The sequence below is a fragment of the Tauraco erythrolophus genome, chromosome Z (assembly GCF_009769465.1).
Source record: "Tauraco erythrolophus isolate bTauEry1 chromosome Z, bTauEry1.pri, whole genome shotgun sequence".
In the NCBI taxonomy this organism is placed as follows: Eukaryota; Metazoa; Chordata; class Aves; order Musophagiformes; family Musophagidae; genus Tauraco; species Tauraco erythrolophus.
This window is the reverse complement of record NC_141496.1, coordinates 63401397-63418251: the sequence shown is the minus strand read 5'-3', so window position 1 is coordinate 63418251 and position 16855 is coordinate 63401397. Positions and strand designations below refer to the sequence as shown.

General features: G+C 47.2%; 1 protein-coding gene across 1 annotated transcript in view; it reads right to left on the bottom strand.

The window, feature by feature from the left end:
* Positions 1-2761, bottom strand: part of IDUA (alpha-L-iduronidase) — a 51338-nt gene extending 48577 nt beyond the window's left edge. The window contains exon 1 of the mRNA XM_009980231.2: positions 2640-2761. Coding sequence (XP_009978533.2) covers positions 2640-2761 — 122 coding nt within the window. The remainder of the gene's footprint in view (positions 1-2639) is intronic.
* Positions 2762-16855: the final 14094 nt, after the last annotated feature.

The following is a 16855-nucleotide window of genomic DNA, read 5'->3' as shown; positions in this document are numbered from 1 at the left end:
TTGAAGTGTCCAAGCTTGATTGCTGCAAGCAGTTTAACCTGCTCACAGCAATGATCATGTTAATGTAATTTTGGTGTCTACTTACTCCACTGAAATTAACATAACACTGGGGCAAATTTCTGCTGCCTCTACCTCCACAGATAAACAGCTGCAAGATGGAGAGAGATCTCACTCCCATCCATCCTCCACAAGTTAGAAACTTAAAACGCTGCCCAGTTCACTGGGTTTGGCCATCTTTAGAGACACCCATTAAGCCACCTGGTAATGTGCAAATTCTGTGTTAAAGCATTTGTATTCCATGTTGGATAAATAACATTGACCCTAAGGTTTGGTAAAATACTTCCGCGTATCTTCACGCTGCAAAGAGAGATGACTTGTGCTCTAACCGCAGACTGTATGTTAACCATATAAGTGAAGAACTAATATAGCTTATGCTTTGCCTACTGTGATCTGCCTCCTCTGATGGGTGGATCTGTGCTGACTGTAACTATGCTGGGACGGGTCATACTGTCATCCTCTCCTCCCCTGTCCCTCTCCACGTATTCATCCCACCTCCAAGGACGCTGGTGAATGAACCTGCTACTGTAGAACTATCTGTGCCCAAAGCGGGAAAAGCCTAACCCCACCCGGACAAGAACCTGACAAAACTTTTGTCACAGCTAAGACACTGCCTATCTATTACCTCATCTCCTGCATCCTTATCTGAAAGTGCAAGATTACATCCTTGTAGTGCTTCATACAAATTGGCCAGGACATGTGCGCCCCTCTGGCAACTTTACCAGCATTCAAGACACTTAAAAATTGTCTCCCTGAGATTGCTTCAAGTCACACAAGTGAGACTGAGAAGTTACCAATTCCACTCTTACTAAAAACGCATCAGACATTTTGGTCTTTTTAATTGTTCCAGTGGATAAGGACAATGTTAACTGCTAGGTTTTGAAGGAGTGCTTTACTGCTACTCTGAGATTCAAACTTGCACCACTGCACTGCTTCAGTTCCAGCAGCGGCAAAGATGGAAGTCAAAACATAAAGCATTCACATATGTTTGAATAAACACCGAATAAATGCTGACTCAACACTTCAAAATTCACAACCTGCTAGAGAGAAACCTGGCAGAAACCACAAGGAGATACAAAAGAAAGCTGGCAGGACAGTGGGTTTTGCTAGTGGTAGTACCAGTATTTGTCCTTTCCTATTCTGAGTGGAAAGTGCCTACGCAAGAGAACATCAAGCCTTCCAGTCTCCCAGGCTTTATCAACTGCTGATCCACACCTGTGTGTTTGCCCAACTGCCTGAAACTGTGATGCAGAAAAGAAGCTTTATCAACTGGAACTCAGTTCTGTCACAGAGTGAGCTTTCAAGGGAGCTGGGATCCTACGGCTTGAGAAATGTGTTGGACAGGTGTTATAACTGAACAGCTGCTGACCCCTGGAGAGCCTCTGCTGCTGCTCCTCTGCCTTCCCCTCACATGCTTTTCATATTTGCAGCTTTCCAAAGTTTCTTTCATGCAGTTAAAATCATAGGTGTTTCATGGGCTGTAGTTTAAATGGGCAAAACATACTGTTTTTAAGGCAGTTCTTCATTAATGTTTCCTCACATCGCAAGCAAAAACTGAAATCAAAAATGAAACAGGAAAAATAGAAAATCCAGAGAGCCCAAATGTTTCTCTTCATCAGAACGTATTTTAACTGCTGTTCTGTTTTCCCACTAACAGGGAAAACTAATGGAAAATTATTTTCAAGTTTTGCCTTAGACTATCTTTATGCATTATACAAAAAAAGTGCAAAAATTCCTTTTCGTCCAAAGCACATGCTGCTGATTCCATCCCTGCTGCCACTCTTTTTCCTACAACTGTTATTTAACCAACTGTATACCTAAGTGAAGGAGGTCATAATCAGTTTAGAGTAAGATACGAACACGGCTGAGGAATAAACTGTCTCTTGCTTTTGAGCCTGCTAGAAGCCTTCACATACCTCACAAAACTTGAAAGCTGCTCAGTCCCAGTCAGCTCAGCAAGACTGGGCTTTCCCCAAGAAGCAAAGGACTACCAGGATATGAAGCGGTGGAGCTGGGATTTATGCATGCTCACACCCATCCCCGTGACTCCGACCAACCGGACTCACTGGCCACATCAGGAAGATGGTGCATGGTGGAAGGGTCTTGCAAGAAGAACAGGCTCCTAGAACTAACAGCCGGATAAGCTTTGCCTGGGCCCATTTAGGGACAGTGACAATGGAAACGCTAAAAACAAAAGGGAATGAGCTCCGAGTATGAACACATATGCTGTTGTGGGGAAGAGGAAGGACTTCACGTGTCTGAAGGCCCTGGAGGCAAGGGACCGAGTCAGAGAGGGGACCTCGACGGGCCCTGTCTCGTGAACCACTCTGTTTACATGAACCCGCCAAGACCAGGTCCACGCAGGCAACAGTCCGAGCAGCAAAGGGCAGCAAGGCGTCGGACCTTCCGATCCCACAGCAGCAGACCGGAAAAGCCTAGGTTTCTTCCGAAAGGCCGCGTCCTCACGCCCTGGGACCCTCTGCCTTAGGAGGGTACAGGCAGCCGGCTCTCACCCCGGCTGCTTCCCGCCACCAGTGCGTGGCCTAACGCCAGGCGGCGGCCGCAGGGCTGTGCGCGCTTACCAAAAGCCGGTGCTCCTCCAAAAGTGCTCCAAGGGCCGCTCGGCTCGCCGGACATCCACGTACACCACGTACGCCGCGGAGCCCGCGCCCAGCTGCACGACTAGCCAGAGAAGCAGCCCCATGGCGGCAAGAGGAGCGGAGCCGAGCGAAGCCGAGCCGAGCTGAGCCGAACACAGCCGAGCCGAGCCGAGCCGAGCCGAGCGGAGCCGAGCCGAGCCGAGCAGAGCCGAGACGAGCGGAGCCGAGACGAGCCGAGCCGAACAGAGCCGAGCGGAGCCGAGCCGAGCGACACCGACGCCTGATACAGACGCACCACGGACGCGACGCCAGGCGCCCGCCCGCGGGGGGACGGGGAGGGCCCTTCTTGCAGGGGCTGCCGCTGGCTCCGTGGTGATGGTGGAGGTGCTTCCTGTTGTTCTGGCGTAGGCAGTGAGCCGGAGTTAGTTCTCTGAAGCTGCTGCACGGCATGCAGTCATTGCTGTTGCATTTATCGCACATACCACATGAGGGAAGTATACTCTTGCGCTGCTGCTAGTCCTGGTGCGCCATGTTGCCAAACCTGTAGGAAAGAGGAGTTATCACGTAGAGGTGCAGGCAATCTAAACAGCCTTCCCCGGAAGAACATATTAGCAGAATTGGAACCGTGTTCGGTTTTTTTCAGACTAAACGTGTTTCATGCTCTCAGTATGGCAAAGAGCTTTTACTGCACTTTGTAACAGAGAAGCTGTAGATTGACTTTTTAAGTGTTCACATAGTATGACACGTATCTTGAGGACTGAGTTCTCCATGGGGGTGGGGCTCTCTTGCATAGGATCCCTCCCTTTTAGGTATTTTAACTGCCGTCGGGAATCTTGTCAAGCTTTGCTAGCTAGAAGAAAAATGTAGGGAATTGGGCTGTCCTTCCACCTCCTCAGATACTATGGTAGCATCTCATTTTGCGTTCATGAGTTCTGATGAATTGGGTGAATGAGGTACTCCAGTCTGATTTCCGGTAGAGGCTTTCAATTTAGCAGGGGGAATCATGGGCTCCTGTAACACTGTCCACACCAGGGAAACTGCAGAGAGCTGCCAGGCAAAGAGCTGGGCTGTAGGTGGTCTCCAACAAGAGAATGAAGTGACAAATGTGTCCATGGAAATCAGCTACGAGTCCTAGTGGAGCAACCAAAATTTGCCACCCTAGAAGTTCTGGTATTTCAGCCCCTTTCACCGGCCCTCTTCCTCTTCCTCTTTCACAAATGCCTCTTCTGGCATTTGCGCCAGAGTCAGCAAAGGGGAAGTCAGACAGACAGTTACCCCTCAGCTCAAGAATGTTGCATCTAGGAAAAGACCCTGCATGAGTGAGCTTAGGCCATGGATAGTCCTGCTTGAGTCACGAGGTTTGTTGTCTCAAAGGAGTGACAAACTGGGCCCTGGGCCCCATCTCTAAGAAACTGTGAAGTGGCTTGGTTCTAGTTGCTGATATGTTATTCCCCTGCCTCTTCATCGGCCTCTCAAGGCCTTCAGTCCCTGTGGCACTTAGCGTTAGCTTACAAGGCTCGCAGCCTAGATTCAGGCAACAGCATTACACCCGAAGGCTTAGGTAGGAATGGCGATCTGGCACTGTGACTTGGCTCTGACAAGGGGGATTTCCCGAAATTCCCGAGGGCTGCTCATGCTGTGACACAGTTCCAGTACTCTGGTTCCTTGGAAGAGCAGCAAAGCCCAAGCTGAGTTCTAGTGAGGTTTCTATGCAGGATGTTTAAGAGATTGCCTTTATCCTTACAGGATGTGCCAGTTTGGCAGCTACGGCTTCTGTGGGGGGATGCCTGTCTTCTCCAAACTCTCTGTTTTCTGAGAAGACCTGAGAAAGACATTAAACAGGCAGTGGAAGTGCAAACTCTAGTTGGATCTGACAACCTGAAGGCCAATAGGCAGGGAAGACCTATGCTGCTAGCTGCACCCTGAGCTGTGGCAACAGCTGCCTTTCGGGTGAGTGCTGTGGTCTGGGCTTCAGTGAGGGCTGCAGGCATTTTGCCAGCTGAAAAGGAGGTGTGTGGGGAGAAGGACCTCACTCCAGTTGCCTCTCTTGTTGTCTTCTCCTCCAGAGGGATAGGCTGAAGGAGGTGTCATACTGTGGTTTGTTGCTTATTAACAACAACTGTGCACCTTGCTGCCTTTAAGCATGGAGGGTTCATTGTGGGGCAGGCACAGGTAACAGCACCTAGCTGCAATGGGCATGGAAGCTATCCCTTGCAGAGGAGCCAAAAGCTCATCCCTAACCAAAGACCTACTAGAATATTTCAGAAAAAATATATTTACAAGGGAGAAACCCCGTGAGCTCTGTGGTGTCCTACCACACGCTGTCCACGTTGGCATCAGGAACACCTGAGCCCTGGAGATCACCCCAACTTTCCCTCAGAGACTGCCAGATCAGAGCTGTTGCATTTCAGCTTGGCTGATCTTAAAAGTTACATCTGGAAGACAAGGTGTCAAACCAAAACTATGTCCATTTGGCCAGGAAACGTTGGGCCTTCTCAGACACGGTTACAGGCATGTTGTACAAAGTCCTGAAACACAACAGAGCAATGGATGCAGGCAGCACTCTGTTGGCATTTTAAAGAAGTGTCTGTCAGAGCTCAGGGAAAGACTCTTCCTTAGGAGTCTGTCAAGACCGTGACAGAACATTTCCAAGAAGATCCTTCTCAGAGGTTGGGGTAGTGGATAAAGAGACTGTCTCCCTTGTTTTTCTACAACTTCTCCCAAGGCATGAGGAAATGCTAGGTCTAGTACATCAACCACATCAGACCGGAATTTTGGAGACAGAAGATAAGACAAAACCATGCGAGAAGACAGACAGAGAATTGGAAGCATCTCTGCATCACACTTGGGTTTCTCTTCCCATGTCTGAGAAAGCAGCTAACAAGATTTTTCAAGGTACTTCTTCTGAAGAACTGCAATTCCCAGCAGAAAATGTTTCCTGCTCACCACGGCTGCCCTGGTGCCTCCTGCAAGAGAAAGACAATGCAGCAGAAAGAGTTACCTGCTACTTGTGAAGGAGCCTCTGTTCCCAAAACATCTGCAGGGAGAGCAGCTGGGGCCAAATGATTTGCTTTTTCCCAGTCAAGGTGGTCAACTGGACCAATGTGTTCCTGGAAGCATTTGTAGGCCAAATGCCAGGCTACGCTGGTGAAACCTAGTGGCCTGCTCTGCAACTCTCCCAAGCCTCTTACCCCAGGGGCAGGGCAAGTGCCAGGGTTACCATGATTGACCTCCATCAAGCCGTTTCCCAGGTGTACAAGTTTGATTCAGAGCTGAACACTTATGTCCAGCTTGCTATCAGCATAGTACAAGACAATCAGACAGAGCTCTGATAAAGACCCTAGCCAAGGGGAAGCTCCCATATTGCCTTTGACTTTCTGCTCATCCAAGGGCTGGGAAGTGCCCAGCAGGAGGTTTTCTGTAGAGTGACAGGAGAGGTTTCCCGCAACTGACACTCCTAGCCAAATGACACTGGGGATTTTATAGCAGCCTCCTCCTGTCTCCCTGCACAGACCAGGAGCTCTTCCTGTCCTGAGGCATTCCTTAGGAGGCACACAGGCACAGGAGATGGTGGGATGATGGCAGGGAAGTAGCAGGAGAGCAGCACTGTGCAATTGCCCTTTCCAATATGCTGAAGCTGACCCTTTCGAGCCTGAGTGACAGCTGCCTGGCCAGCATAAAATCCTCCAGTGTCTCAGACTGGGCAGATGAGAGATGTAACACCTGTTACTCCTGAGTTGAGTCACTCTTCACAGAAAGGCTGTGCAAACCATTTGGCCCCAGCTGCTCTCCCTGCAGATGTTTTGGGAACAGAGGTTTATTAGGCTCCTTCAGGCCTATGAGGAAGCAGGTAGTTCTTTCTGCATTTTCTTTCTCTGTCAGGAGGTACCTGCATAATACGGAAGAAACCAGTGCACAGCAAATTTGGGGGGGGGGGGGGGTGGGGCGGGGAGCGGGCTGCTTTTCCACTCAGATGCCTTCAGCTCCTTCAGCACTCAATTGAATTGTAATCTTGGCCTCAAAGAACATACCTGGAATTGCCCAGATTGCTTTAGCATATAGCTAGCTAATCATGCCACATGGCAGGAACAAGGATTTTGCTGTAATATATGAAACCTAAAGCTTAGAAAGTAATCCAGAGCATGAGATCTGCTCTTGCCCCTGGGAGGAAATGACGGACAGATATCCGGATATTTTTTGTAATAACTAAGCACCGATAATGGTGAGGCATTCCAGGGCTTAAGGCAGCCTTTGATTCTTGGATAACTGCACATTTGCACATGGTAGCAGCAGGTGTTTGGGCAGATGGACTCAGCTGAACAGTCTTGAGTTTCATGTCTCATCTGATCCAGTCTAACCAGGGCGCCTGCCAAAAGGGCTGGTCCTGCTCTTCTTCCCTGCCACTGCTTGCCTGTTCCTGCTGTTTCCCATGTGTTAGGTCTGATAGCAAGGAAGCTGAAGGGAAGATAATTCAGCTGGCTGACTGTGTGGGAAGCAACTCCTTCGTTGATCAGTTTATTTTCTTGTGGACTGGCAAGCTGCAGAGACATGGCGCCATGTGGGCCTGGTGCCTGGTAGTCTGCAACAGAGGAAGCACGGGGACAGAGGTGGGAGAGAATGAGACCAGCTTTGAGTCAACTGCCTGCTGTTCAGCTGGAGAATGGACAGTACGAAACTGCGCTCTGCCTTGTGCATCTCCATAGCTCCCATAGCATGGGCAGCCTTTGTAAGAAGCTTACTCTAAGGTGATCTTGTTGCTCGCAGGAGTCCAGCAAGCTGTATGCAGCCATCTTCACCACCCACTTGCAGCTGTGATCATAACTGCCTGCAGCATAATAAAGATAACTGTTGATGAGACATATATATCTTGCATCAGGAGTCTTATAGCAATGCAGCACAGATCTTAGTACTGCTTTTCTTATGGAGGGCTTGTTTTTAAAGCTCAGCTTATGACAGTGTTGCAGCTTTCTCCTAGAACCTTGTGGACTTTGTGAACCCTGGGATTTTCTTCCTCCTCTTCATTGATTCATCCCAGCTCTTGGGATGAGTTGAACTGGATGTGGCCTGCAGTTATCTGTTACCTTTACCCTCAATGGAACAATCTTAGACTGCTCCAAGACCTGCAGTACCTCTAGCAGTAGGTTTCTGCCAACAGGCTGTGCAGATTGCAGACAGACATAATATCTGCTCCCTGATGGTGATTGCTGATGCTTGCTCTTCTCCAAAGTGGTAGCACTCAACCCCAGATAGAAGTGGGATATGGTGCAGGTACACTAATACTCTCTTGAGAGGCACTTAAAAGCTTGAAGGAGCCTGAGACATATCATCCTAGAGTTGCATGATCTCCACTTTTGGATTAGCAAGGGTTGACCAGTTGGGTAGGAGAGAACAGGGTGCCTTATGCCCCTGTGTAGGGTGGGATGTGCCGTTTCCTCCCAGGGATCTCGTCTTTTTCAGTATCTGCTTCATTCCTGGTGCCGCACCATCGTTTGTTTCCTGACTCCCACTTTTGGTCTAGAGATACCATTCTGACAAGTTTTGAAAGTGTTTTATTGCTTCTACAGAGGACTTTCTGGACTTCATAGCTAAGGAGCAGGTCTTCTGCACTCTGAGGAGATCAGTTGCTGGTATGCAACATATTCTTGGTAGATGCAAAGAGCCAGACTCAGAGTGGTGAAAGCATTTCTCAGCCCTTCACGAGCGCTTTCCTGCTCATTACTTAGTTTACCTAAGATGTGATCAAGAGGTCTTGGTATCACCTCTGCAGAGTACAACAAATTTACTATGGGGATGCTTGCAATTCTAGACACAGACACCATACATGTGCACATCACTAATATCCCCAAGCCGAATACATTCAAGGACAGGATTTGACATCACCCTGCATTGCTGATACCTGCCATTCTACCCTGGCTTTCACTCCAGTGTGTATAGCCTAGGGTTGCTCAATAAATGCTTTCTCATTTTTCCAGGACATGAACTTTATCATCCAGATGTCACCTTCTAACCCACCTTGATTTGACATGACTCAAGGGGGTTGCTTTGCTGCAATTCAGCACTGTACATCTATTTTCGTCTTCAGATGTAACCTGTTACATATAATTCTGTCATTACAAGTTTTGGGCTAAGAGGGCTTTACATTAACCTGACAGCGTGTTGTCTTGGCCTGAGCTTGTTTTAGCTATGGTAATGATCATTTGGTGGTCAGGTGACTGTTGCCTAAATTTTTTCAGCTTAGCTTGGTGAATACCATCGTGGGTAAAATGCGTAAGGGTGCAGCAAGGGCCAGCTGCTCCCTGAGCCAGAAGTTGCTAAGGGGGCTAACAGGGCTGGCAGGGGCCTCACCAGCCCCATTCACTGCCCCTGAATCAAGGAGCAGGACAAGCACCGAAGTGGCAGGCATGGTGAGCCCAGAGTCCAGATCAGCAAATCTGGACCAGGCAAACTCATAGTGACAGGACAGCTCTGAGGTCAGGCTGGGATGTCAGTCTACAGATCAAGGTACAGATCAAGGTGGTCCATGGCCAGACCTCAGCAGTGCTGAGACGAGCACTTCTACAAGATACCTGGGATATGGGTTGAAGGCCCCAGGCTGAGCTGAAATGGGGCGCCTGGCCATGGACAGGGGCTGTAGGTGGGGGCCTCAGGAGAGGCTGGTCAAGGCCATTGAGGCTCAAACTCTGAAAAAACATCTGACATTACAGCCATTGCATAGTAGCTTATTTTAACTGAAGTTGGGGAGGTTGTGTTGCAGGCAACACGTTTTGTTGATGGAGTGGACTACTGTGAAGGTGCAATGCTCTTCCTATGCTGGGTATGTACCTTTTCCTGAGAAGTATTGTGGTGCTGGGATTGATGCTAGTGTGTGCTCCCTCTGCACTTAACTTGGGAGGGAAATAAATCCAAAAGATTTTACTACTGATTGTAAAGTTCTGAGTTTACTCCGTGGTCCCTGAGTGAAGAGCTACCCTGTGTCCCAGTGTCAGTGAAAACAGAGCAGACATTATCACGAAAAAAATAGCCCCAAGAAGGGCTCAAGTGAACACCCTCAAACCAGCTGTGATGCTGGTTGCGTTAGTATCAAGGATGGCTTGTGATTTGAACTTTAAGTTCAGGTTAGATGCCAGTCAACATATTAATTAATACAAGTTTGGAAGCCTGCCTCAAAAATGGAAAGGCAAAGGATTTCCACATGCTGACTTATTTGTTCTGCAGGACATGGATTGTAACTGATGTTTTGTGTGAGCCGTGGAGACACAGAGGCAAAAATAGTAACAAATCACAAAGTCCTCTAGAAAAAATCAGGGTGGCTCCTCTTTGAGTCCTTTGAAAAGCTTTGATTGGCTCATTTTGTCTAAGCAAGTCAACCCGACTGTACTCAATTAAAACTGTATCTCTGTTACAAAGCTGTTTGCGACTTTGACACCAAGTATAGACTTAATTTCCATATTAGACCTCCCATGGCCATATCATGACCTCATGAGGCAACTGATTAGAAGCTCTTCCAGTTAGGAACCATGTCAATAATTGAGGACGTAAATACTCTCCTAGCACTGTGCTTGTCAAATGGGTAAAGGAAACTAAGGTCATTGGGCCACTACCCCTTTCAAAACAAGGAATAAAAATGTTTTCCTCTGCCATGTGATCTTCTCAGCTGTAGGTCTGTATTGCTCATTATCAGTCAAGAAACCAAAGTTAAGAAATAAGTGCTCTGGCTTTCATTCTACCATTGTCACAGTAAACCTATGGTTTGTCTCTAATCCCTTTATATCCGTTCTGAGTAAGCCCTAATTAATGTTTAATTCCTTTCCAAAGTCTTCCATTAGGGATTCACTTTATTTCTGGGAGGCACAGGGCCATCACAACTAACATGTATCATTTGTTTGACAGTTTTATGGTTCAGTTGGAACAATTTGCAGAGCTGTCTGTCAGTGTCTTCCCCACAGCTTTGCAGCGTTTCTATTTTAGTCATAAACTGCAGAACAGAGCAGAGTAACAGGCCACTAAGTAATGCTTAGAAACTGAAGGAGTAAAGTTCAGAAAAGCCGCTGGAATTACTTTGCCTAATGATTTATTAATTTGCTTTACTTTGTTTTGCAAAGGCTTAATGCTAGTACATTAGAAGAGGAGCTGTGCTTCAGAGACATCTCCTCCACAGAGCAGGACTTGCAATATTTTTGTGTCACGAGTTTACACAGTTCTCCCCATCAAGTAGCTGCACTACCTGTCGCTTCTCTGAAGCTGGGTAGGGCATGACAAACGCCTGTGCTGTCTTAGTGTGGTCTTGACAGTGCATTGTGGAAGGCTGGTGGAAGCCTTTTTGCACTCTCTGAGGACAACTGCAGGAGAGAAGAGATGTCAACCACTTCAGCTCTTGGGCAGCTCCTGCAAAACAGGAGTCTGTGCCCTAACCCCTCCAGGGCTATTAGGCAGGACAATCTTTAACTGTCTGAAATGGCTGTGCCTCTCCTCTATGCTCCCGAAAGGTCTCTAGGTACTTGCACACAATTCTCAGGCATATGCCCTCCCTCACACTACCTGTCTTAGACTCATAACAGACCATGTACCTTGAGAGATTTACCTGTGGTCATAGTTGTACACACAGCATAAATAAATGGTGACAGTTCATGATACCTCTCCCCCCATTTTGTTGCCATTACAAATGATAGTGTGCGATATTAATGCCAGCATTTTGTATAGCTTCCCCAGGAAGCCCGTCCTTCTTCTAAAAGAGCAATGACCAGTCCCAGGGCAACAGCCTCTTGCCAGCTGCTCTACTTTTTACAGAGCTCTATAGAGGCTTTTGGTAATGGCAAGAGGAGCCTGCTAAAACAAGAGAGCATTCATGTGAAATTAAAAGCTTGGAATTTGCACTTCAGACTTGTGTTCATGCTTAACTGAATACAGAATGAGAGAAACAAGTCCTGAAAAGTATGTGTGCATAGTGGTACCCAGGCTAAAGGAAGATGCGCTTGTTGTGTTGCCGGAAAGTTTGTTGCTATGCTTGCCCACAGGTTTCAGTTCAAGAGAAGGGGTAGGTTATACTTCTGGGTAGATAATTCATGGGAAAACTTCTCAGGTAAGGTTTTCCCATTTGCACAGTGGTGGAGCGGATGTGCTCAAGTTAACTGAGTACTCATTTTCAAGGAATGGAACTCTTAAAACAATACATGTTAAAACTGTCAATTTTTGAAGTTCAAACAATGTATTAAAACAGAGTGTAAGGTCAGCCAGCTTCAGGGGTTTGCAGATGCTTCCTTCTTTTGCACAATTAGACTTTTCAGTTTTACGACTTTCAGAAAATGAACTGGTAGACTCCTTGAACTGGAGTTTGGACTCCAAAGTCCAAAGCAGCTTTAGCAGCTCAATGGACATGAATGATGCACACTTATTCGGGATTTTACAGGCATAAGTTTCTGTACCATTATGCGCTGTGATGCAGCCTAATCTGGACAGGACAGACTCATCAGACTGTTTAGATAAGCACAGTGCATCAGTTTCAAGTATATGTAGTATATGAAGTACCTGTAGAACAGAAGGAGGGAATTCCAGCCGCTCCAGCCAGGAACTCAGGTTCATCTGGGGCCCAACTTAAATGCCTTTATGCCAATGCGCGCAGCATGGGGAATAAGCAAGAGGAGTTAGAAGTGTGCATGCGCCTGTTGGGATATGATCTTATTGGCATCACGGAGACGTGGTGGGATGACTCCTATGATTGGAGTGTCAGAATAGAAAGGTACAGGCTCTTTAGGAAGGATAGGCAAGAAAGAAGAGGAGGAGGAGTTGCCCTCTACGTCAAGGACCAGCTAGAGTGCATGGAGCTGCACCTGGGGACGAATGAGGTCCCAACTGAGAGCTTATGGGTTAGGATTAAAGGCAGAGCAGGGACAGGGGACGTAGTAGTAGGGGTCTGCTACAGACCACCTGACCAGGAGGACTGGGTGGATGAGGCCCTCTACAGACAGACAGGAGCTGCCTCACGTTCACGAGCCCTGGTCCTCGTGGGGGACTTCAGCCACCCCAATATCTGTTGGAAGGACAACACAGCAGGGCGTAGGCAATCCAGGAGGTTCCTGGAATGCATGGATGATAACTTCCTTCTCCAAGTGGTAGAGGAGCCAACAAGGAGAGGTGCTACGCTGGACCTTGTTCTCACTAACAGTGAAGGGCTGGTGGGGAACGTGATGCTCAAGGACAGCCTTGGCTGCAGCGATCATGAAATGGTAGAATTCAAGATACTTAGGGAAGCAAGGAGGGTGCATAGCAGGCTCACTACCCTGGATTTCAGCAAAGGCAGGGACTGTGAGAATGAAGAACCGCCCACTGTAGGAGAAGACCAGGTTCGAGACCATCTAAAGAACCTGAAGGTGCATAAGTCCATGGGACCTGATGAGGTGCATCCGCGGGTCCTGAGGGAACTGGCAGATGAAGTTGCTAAGCCACTATCCATCATATTTCAGAAGTCGTGGCAATCTAGTGAAGTTCCCAATGATTGGAAAAAGGGAAACATAACCCCCATCTTTAAAAAGGGGAAAAAAGAAGACCCAGGGAACTACAGGCCAGTCAGTCTCACCTCTGTGCCTGGCAAGATCATGGAGCAGATCCTCCTGGCGACTATGCTGAGGCACATAGAAAATAAGAAGGTGATTGGTGACAGCCAACATGGCTTCACTAAGGGCAAATCCTGCCTGACTAATTTGGTGGCCTTCTATGATGAGGTTACAGCATTGATGGATAGGGGAAGAGCAACTGACATTGTCTACATGGACTTATCCAAAGCATTTGATACTGTCCCACACGACATCCTTCTCTCTAAACTGGAAAGACATGGTTTTGATGGATGGACTACTTGGTGGATAAGGAATTGACTGGATGGTCGCACTCAAAGAGTTGTGGTCAACGGTTCAATGTCCAAGTGGAGGCCAGTGACGAGTGGTGTTCCTCAGGGGTCGGTACTGGGACCAGTGCTATTTAACATCTTTGTTGGAGACATGGACAGTGGGATCGAGTGCACCCGCAGCAGTTTGCAGATGACACGAAGTTGTGTGGTGTTGTGGACACGCTGGAGGGAAGGGATGCCGTCCAGAGGGACCTTGACAGGCTGGAGAGATGGGCCTGTGAGAACCTCATGAAGTTCAACAAGGCCAAGCGCAAGGTCCTGCACGTGGGTCGGGGCAATCCCATGCACAAGTACAGGCTGGGCAGAGAATGGATTGAGAGCAGTTCTGAGGAAAAGGACTTGGCAATGCTGGTGGATGAGAAGCTCAACATGAGCCGGCAATGTGCGCTGGCAGCCCAGAAAGCCAAACGTATCCTGGGCTGCATCAAAAGGAGCGTGACCAGCAGGTCGAGGGAAGTGATTCTGCCCCTCTACTCAGCTCTCGTGAGACCCCACCTGGAATACTGTGTTCAGCTCTGGAGTCCCCAACACAAGAAGGACATGGAGCTACTGGAACGAGTCCAGAGGAGGGCCACGAAGATGATCCGAGGGCTGGAGCACCTCTGCTATGAAGACAGGCTGAGAGAGTTGGGGCTGTTCAACCTGGAGAAGAGAAGGCTCCGGGGTGATCTTATAGCATCCTTCCAGTACCGGAAGGGGGCCTACAGGAAGGCTGGAGAGGGACTTTTTACAAGGGCGTGTAGTGATAGGACAAGGGGAAATGGATTTAAACTGAAAGAGGGCAGATTTAGGTTAGATATAAGAAAGAAATTTTTCACTCTGAGAGTGGTGAGGCACTGGAACAGGTTGCCCAGAGAAGTTGTGGATGCTCCGTCCCTGGAGGTGTTCAAGGCCAGGTTGGATGAGGCTTTGGGCAACCTGGTGTAGTGGAGGGTTTCCCTGCACATGGCAGGGAGGTTGGAACTGATGATCTTTAAGGTCCCTTCCAACCCTAACCATTCTATGATTCTGTGATTCTATGATTCTATGATTCTATGATTCTATATGCCTTGCACTCTAGGGCCTTACCGACCTATCAACATGATTAATAAAAATGTATATGCATGCACACACACAAACATACTTATACATAAGTCTCCTAATAAGGAGAGTCAGCTCTCAGTTTCTTGTCAATCAGAGGCTGCCGTCTGCAAACAGGTGTCCTTATAGGCATGACGTCCTGTATTATCATTTTTCTATATGGTGGCTTCATTTTTCTTCATGGGGCGTATTTTGCTGCTAGATTTCCATGTTACTCCTCACAGTTTCTATCTGGCTGAATGGGTGAGAAAGGATGATTTTTGGAGGGGAAAGGAGATGCAAAAGAGCAGCAGTGGAATCTCTACTTTACAAACCGTGTCTTCTTTGGCTTGTATTTTGTGAACTTCAGTCATACTGCTAAGAATTTCTTCAGAGTCGTTCGAATTTTTGGATTAAAGAGGGAAGGAAGAAACAAACTATAGAAACCACAGAAACAAAATTGAACTCCTTAATCTCTTTGATAGCTTTTTATGTGACAAGTAACAAAGTATTCTGTGGGTACAGGCTACCAAGGCAGTAAAATCTAGAGATGCTTTAAATTATTTTTTCCTCCCCAAAATTAACTATTTTCTTTTCAAGAGAAATCACCTTGAAAAACATGAATTATGATTCTTTAAAAATTTCTGAAAAAGTGGCTGGTAACCCACATACAGGTGGCCAAGGAAAATGAGGTGGTTTTGCAAAAAATGTGTTTCTTTGCATTTTTGCCTTTTTTCAAATTTTGACTTTGTCTGAGTTTCAAGGCTTCTAGCCATCTCTAAACTAGGGGGTCCTGTTGGCTGAGACAGCAACATTTTTGTTCCAGCAGATGTTAGCTGTCATTGCTGCTCACTCCTCATGGGTCTGCTCAGAGGGTTTCACCTTTTGTTCTTCCTTGTCAAGCTGCAGCTCATTGACAATGTAAAAGTGTTAGACAAGCACTGACACACTCTTGCCTGTCTTGGTGCTGATGTTTGACATGGCACCAACTCGCTGTGCTGCCCAGTGGATCACAGTTGCCACTTTGTTTATCTTCATCATATTTTCCCTTAGTGTTTGCCTTTGTGACCTCGGAACTGAATTTACAGCTGAATTTGCATCCCTGAAGCCAAGAAATGTCCTGCCAGTTTATGTTTACGTTCTTCACCACTTTTGATTCAAAACTGCTACATCTTTTGTAGTATGTATGAATGACAGTTGAAATCTGCCTGCCCTGCTCTGCACATTCCAGCTCAGCACATGCTTCAGCCCCAGTTGTGACTGCACATCTGTATTCCTCCTTATGCAGACGATACAGGCTGATTTAAGACAATCTTAATAACATGCTATTGCATGTTTTGCCAAAAAGCAAATCACAATATTTAGTTACAGCACTCAGCTGTCCAACTCTATTACTGACTGCTGTTACATGTTTTGCACCAATTTTTGCTTCATTAGATATTCATATAGATGAGTCATGAGCTCAAATACAATATATGTACAATATTGTAGTTACAATGCCATAAGGCAAATAGCACAGAAAGCCAACATAGGACGTGCCACCCAGCCTCTGGAAGCCTGCAAAGGAATTGTTATCTCGTTCCTCACTTCTGTCACCCAGTTTTCTCCTTGAAGAGATGAAAACTCTTCTCATCATTTATGTAAGTCTTTCCTAATTATTATCTATCTGAACATCTTCCTTATTACTGCCTACTTTGCAAATTTTAGGAGGTGTTACGTGGTACAGGCATGGAGCAAATGAAGAGTCTGTGCCCGTCTCAGAGTCTAAAAAGGATCTAAGAGGCAAAGCATTGTTATCCTGTTGTGCCAGATGAGACAAGAGGAGGAAAAAAAGTGGGATCTGTCTGGCCTAACCGAACCCATACAGAAGGCAGAGGGAGTTAGTCCCTGCAGAACAGATGTCCCTGTTCTAAGTTGAGCTCTGCAGCAGCAAATCTTCCACTGATGACAGAGAAAGCCTTGAAATGAACGCCTCATTTCCGGATAGCTAGAGTTAGATGGAATTAATCCCCCATTAAGCAGTTTAACTACTTCTGCCTGAAGCAAAGATAGGAATATCTCAGCTCTGCCTAAACCTCAGACTGCATCACAAAGACTGTGGCATGGCAACAGATCACCAAACATTCCTGTCTAAACCCAAGCCTATACACAAAACTTGAAGCTTGTCACCTTCAGACAGTGCCTTGCTCAGAGTTAATAGTCAGTGGCAATACTTGTGTAACTAGAGCAGATGATGCTT